Source organism: Dama dama, chromosome 5 (assembly GCF_033118175.1).
Source record: "Dama dama isolate Ldn47 chromosome 5, ASM3311817v1, whole genome shotgun sequence".
NCBI lineage: Eukaryota > Metazoa > Chordata > Mammalia > Artiodactyla > Cervidae > Dama > Dama dama.
Genome location: NC_083685.1, coordinates 116,067,463 through 116,073,535, shown reverse-complemented (window position 1 = coordinate 116,073,535; position 6,073 = coordinate 116,067,463). Strand labels below are relative to the sequence as shown.

The 6,073-nt window shown below is 38.2% G+C and overlaps 1 protein-coding gene across 1 annotated transcript in view; it reads right to left on the bottom strand.

Moving 5' to 3' along the window:
• Positions 1–1,203: 1,203 nt before the first annotated feature.
• Positions 1,204–6,073, bottom strand: part of EFCAB13 (EF-hand calcium binding domain 13) — a 201,415-nt gene continuing 196,545 nt past the window's right edge. The window contains exons 37-38 of the mRNA XM_061140776.1: positions 1,399–1,503; positions 1,204–1,229 (exon numbers count right to left, since the gene is read on the bottom strand). Of these exons, the coding sequence (XP_060996759.1) occupies positions 1,204–1,229; positions 1,399–1,503 (131 nt within the window). The remainder of the gene's footprint in view (positions 1,230–1,398; positions 1,504–6,073) is intronic.

Below are 6,073 nucleotides of genomic sequence, written 5' to 3'. Positions count from 1 at the left end.
CAAGAATTTAACATGTATCTTCTTACCTTTGAGAGACTTTACTTCATCCAAAACCCTATTTTGAAACACCTGTCCAGTAGCTATAAAAAAAGCCAAATTCAGACACAGCCCAAAAAAAAAAAAAAAAAAAAGCCAAATTCATGTCAGAATGAAAATTGTATGGTCATTCATAAAAGAGTATTTTGTATTTCATAATTCTATAAATATATATTTTCATAATTTTCCTTAAAATATTATTTTAACTAGAAATTTTAAAAATGAAGGTAGAGATAACAACTTGTAAAAAAGTGACATGTCCCTATGATCTTTGTTACTCAAAGCAGTTGTGAGTTTGGGCTATGCTGAGGCATCATCAACATTGCCACCATTAAAGCCATCATTGCTACCACATGTATCACCACCATCATCATAGCACAACTACAACAACAGCACAATAGATAACTTTTACTGAAATTTTATCTTATACTAAGCACATTTCAAAGTGCTTTGTCATTTTTATTCTTTTTATAAATGAGGAATTTCACACACTGAGGTTTAGAAGAAACTTGTCCAAGATAACACAGAAGATAAGTAGTGGAGCTAGGATCTGAATCTATGCATTCAGACACAGGATACTTTGCTCTCTACCACTCTGCTATACTGCTGTTTCCCATTTTTTAAATATTTACTTGTTTTTTTGGTTGTATCAGATCTTAGTTGCCAACACGTGGGGTCTTTGTTGAGGTGCATGGACTTCCTAGCTGTGTCACGCTGACTCAGTTGTTCTGTGGTATGTGGGAATCTTAGTTTCCTGCCCCGGAATTAGAACTTGTGTTCACTGCATTGTAGGATGGATTCTTAACCACTAGACCACCATTTTTTCCTTCTAACTTCTTTCTCTTCCTTCTACTAGTCTTTCGCTCTTCTCATTTTCCTTTCTTTCCTTGCTTATAATTAGGTTTTATAATTAAGTATAAGTAATATTAAGTCAGGGCTTCCAGTGGTAAAGGTTGTGTAGGTGGTAAAGAATCTGCCTGCCAACACAGGAGATGCAAGAGATGTGGGTTTGATCCCTGGGTTGGGAGGAACCTCTGCAGTAGGACATGGCAACTGCTCCAGTATTTTGCCTGGAAAATCCCATGCACAGAGGAGCCTGGTGGGTTACATTCATGGGGTCACAGAGTTGAACATAACTAAGCACATGCACACACGATATTAATTGCTTTACTCATAGCCGAAAGTTTTAATAACTTAAAAAGTAAATTTAATTGACAGTTATATGGTTTCCATACAGCCTAGAATTTTTTCTCTTAAAGTTCAGAAATTTCTAGAGGAAATTTCATAGGTAGGTTTTATAGCTTCTCAAAAAGGTCACACAATTAGGCCATGAAAGGCCTGAGTGGCAACCATGTGACTCACCATTGATTGGTAGGATTTTCTTCAGTTCTGAGCATTCCTTATCTGTCAGCTCAATTCCCATCTTCCTAAGAAGATTTGGAAGGTCATCGACATCAACCTTTTTTCCTTTGGAAAGATGAGGATATAGACATTTGAGAGTTTTATGGCTTACCTAATCATTTCAAATAATGAAATATTCATGCCTATGAGGAATCAGGGGCTTTCCTGGTGGCTCACAAGGTAACAATTTGAGAACATGCAAGGGCAGAATGAAATATATCCATATCAGTTCAGTTCAGTCACTCAGTCGTGTCTGACTCTTTGCAACCCCATGGACTGCAGCACGCCAGGTTTCCCTGTCCATCACCAACTCCCGGAGCTTACTCAAACTCATGTCCATTGCGTTGGAGATGCCATCCAACCATCTCATCCTCTGTCATCCCCTCCTCCTCCTGCTTTCAATCTTGCCCAACATCAGGGTCTTTTCTAATGAGTCAGTTCTCCACATCAGGTGGCCAAAGTATTGGAGTTTCAGTTTCAACATCAGTCCTTCCAGTGAACACCTAGGACTGATCTGCTTTAGGATGGATTGGCTGGATCTCCTTGCAGTCCAAGGGACTCTCAAGAGTCTTCTCCAACACCACAGTTCAAAAGTATCACTTCTTCGGCGCTCATCTTTCTTTATAGTCCAACTCTCACATCCACACATGACCATTGGAAAAACCACAGCCTTGACTAGATGGATCTTTGTTGGCAAAGTAATGTCTGTGCTTTTTAATATGCTATCTAGGTTGGTCATAACTTTCCTTCCAAGGAGTAAGCGTCTTTTAATTTCATGGCTGCAATCAGCATCTGCAGTGATTTTGGAGCCCCCCAAAATAAAGTCAGCCACTGTTTCCACTGTTTCCCCATCTATTTGCCATGTAGTGATGGGACCAGATGCCATGATCTTAGTTTTCTGAATGTTCAGCTTAAAGCTCATGTTATTGAGAAACTCAATAATAACATCAGAGATAATAACATGATTTTAAAATATTCCCCCATCAAGCTTCTTCACAGAACTAGAACAAATAATTTCACAATTTGTATGGAAATACAAAAAAACTCGACTAGCCATAGCAATCTTGAGAAAGAAGAATGGAACTGGAGGAATCAACCTGCCTGACTTCAGGCTCTACTACAAAGCCACAGTCATCAAGACAATATGGTACTGGCACAAAGACAGAAATATAGATCAATGGAACAAAATAGAAAGCCCAGAGATAAATCCACGTACCTACAGACACCTTATCTTCGACAAAGGAGGCAAGAATATACAATGGAAAAAAGACAACCTCTTTAACAAGTGGTGCTGGGAAAACTGGTCAACCACTTGTAAAAGAATGAAACTAGAACACTTTCTAACACCATACACAAAAATAAACTCAAAATGGATTAAAGATCTAAATGTAAGACCAGAAACTATAAAACTCCTAGAGGAGAACATAGGCAAAACATTCTCTGACATAAATCACAGCAGGATCCTCTATGACCCACCTCCCAGAATATTGGAAATAAAAGCAAAAATAAACAAATGGGACCTAATGAAACTTAAAAGCTTTTGCACAACAAAGGAAACTATAAGCAAGGTGAAAAGACAGCCTTCAGAATGGGAGAAAATAATAGCAAATGAAGAAACAGACAAAGGATTAATCTCAAAAATATACAAGCAACCCCTGCAGCTCAATTCCAGAAAAATAAATGACCCAATCAAAAAATGGGCCAAAGAACTAAACAGACATTTCTCCAAAGAAGACATACAGATGGCTAACAAACACATGAAAAGATGCTCAACATCACTCATTATCAGAGAAATGCAAATGAAAACCTCAATGAGGTACCATTACACACCAGTCAGAATGGCTGCTATCCAAAAGTCTACAAGCAATAAATGCTGGAGAGGGTGTGGAGAAAAGGGAACCCTCTTACACTGTTGGTGGGAATGCAGACTAGTACAGCCACTATGGAGAACAGTGTGGAGATTCCTTAAAAAACTGGAAATAGAACTGCCATATGACCCAGCAATCCCACTCCTGGGCATACACACTGAGGAAACCAGATCTGAAAGAGACACATGCACCCCAATGTTCATTGCAGCACTGTTTATAATAGGCAGGACATGGAAACAACCTAGATGCCCATCAGCAGACAAATGGATAAGGAAGCTGTGGTACATATACACCATGGAATATTACTCAGCCATTAAAAAGAATTCATTTGAATCAGTTCTAATGAGATGGATGAAACTGGAGCCCATCATACAGAGTGAAGTAAGCCAATACAGTATACTAATGCATATAAATGGAATTTAAAAAGATGGTAACGATAACCCTATATGCAAAACAGAAAAAGAGACACAGATGGACAGAACAGACTTTTGGACTCTGTGGGAGAAGGCAAGGGTGGATGTTCTGAGAGAATAGCATTGAAACAAGTATACCATCAAGGGTGAAACAGATCACCAGCCCAGGTTGGATGCATGAGACAAGTGCTCAGGGCTGGTGCACTGGGAAGGCCCAGAGGAATGGGATGGAGAGGGAGGCGGGAGCGGGGATCGGGATGGGGAATACATGTAAATCCATGGCTGATTCATGTCAATGTATGGCAAAAACCACAACAATATAGTAAAGTAATTAGCCTCCAACAAATAAAAATAAATAAGGGAAAAAAAAAAGAAAGTTTATAGTAAACGGAAAAAAAAAAAAAAAGCACTGACTGGTTTGATCTCCTTGCATTCCAAGGGACTCTCAGGAGTCTTCTCCAACACTACAGTTAAAAGCATCAGTTTTTCAGTGCTCTGCTTACTTTATAGTCTAACTCTCACATCCATACGTGGCTACTGGAAAAACCATAGCTTTGACTAGACGTACCTTTGTTGGCAAAGTAATGTCCACCTTTTAATATGCTATCTAGGTCGGTCATAGCGCCACCTGGGAATACCACTTTTCATTGACTTTTGGTGGTGGTGGTTTAGTTGCTCAGTCATGTCCGACTCTTGTGACCCCATGGACTGCAGTTCACCAGGCTCTTATGTCCATGGAATTTTCCAGGCAAGAATACTGGAGTGGGTTGCTATTTCCTACTCCAAGGGATCTTCCCAACCCAGAGAATGAAGCCAGGTCTCCCACATTGCAGGCAGATTCTTTACTGTCTGAACCACCAGGGAAGCCCTTTTCATTGTCTTGGTTGATATTAAATTATTATTTCAAAACAAGGAAGAGCAATCAATGGCAAGACTAAATGACAGTCCCAAATAATAGCTATATATTTTTTATTTCATAATTCTGGTTCATTTTATTACGGCAATATTTTTTAAAGTACCATTATAATCTCAGATAGGTGTCTTAAGCTAAAAAAATATTTTTCTATTATGATAAGTGATAGCTCCACATCTAGTCCCACTTTTCCTAATGGATACATCATCCCACGCAAAGAAAATAAGACAATGAAGATCACCTGCATATTCTTTCTGGTAGATTGAAAGTGATAAAAATTATAGAATGAAACAAAAAAATATTTTAGGGAACAGTTCTGTCCTACACAATGATGCAATTAAATGCATCTTAATAAGATAAGCAAGTATTAATTCAATTAAGATTGTAAAATAGTCAGGAAATATTTCAAACACTTAGCCTCACTGGAGTGATCTCAGGTTTATATCTTTAACTTTTGTTTATTTAGTTTATGAATTAATTGAGCCCTAATGTGAAATTTACTGCTCTTTAGAGTTTGTCTCCAGCCCATTGAGGGAGATTAGAAGTCTGGGAACATAGTCCTTGGACCACAGAATCTGGTTCAGGAATATAAGGATGCAAGCAGAAGCATGAGTGGCTGAGCATTCTTGCATTCCTTGCATGACAGCTTGAATTCTTCATGGTCCTTTCCCTTGGAGTATCTGGATGACTCTGCCCCTTCTCATGTGGTGTAGGAAGTAAGTCCCACACTTATCACTTCTCCTTTATTCTGCTGTCCTAAAGTCCCTGGAAATAATGGTGGTGATAGAACTCTTTTTTTTTTTTTTTTAAGTAATTTCCCACATTTGGCTAAGCTGACTCTGCCCCTTCTCATGTGGTGTAGGAAGTAAGTCCCACACTTATCACTTCTCCTTTATTCTGCTGTCCTAAAGTCCCTGGAAATAATGGTGGTGATAGAACTCTTTTTTTTTTTTTTAAGTAATTTCCCACATTTGGCTAAGCTGTCTTTTTATTAAAAAAAAAAATTCTTGTGTTAAAGGGAATGGTATACATTCCCCCCACAGTATTGTCTTTCTCTGGTTCTATCCAAGTCTAATAGTGGCACTGGCCATATTCTAAATTGAATCAGAATTGCTGGAAATATCAAGGGACAAAACATGTTTACTTTCTTTTTTAGAAAAATATGTTTATTTTTAAATTGAAGTATAATTTCCTTACAGAATTTTGTTGTTTTTTGTCCAACATCAACATGTTTACTTTCTGTCTTGAGTCATCTTTACTGTCTTCTGTCTCAATGTCAAGTTAGAGTTTTCAGAGATTACTTTTATAGAAGCCCACATTCTCCAGACACCCTGAGCAATTCAGATATGTCTTAAATACTTACCATCACCTGGTAGATTGTGTGTCAGATTACTAATTTCCTTTTCTGTAAAGTTCATCCCCATGTTTTGCAAAAGAGTACC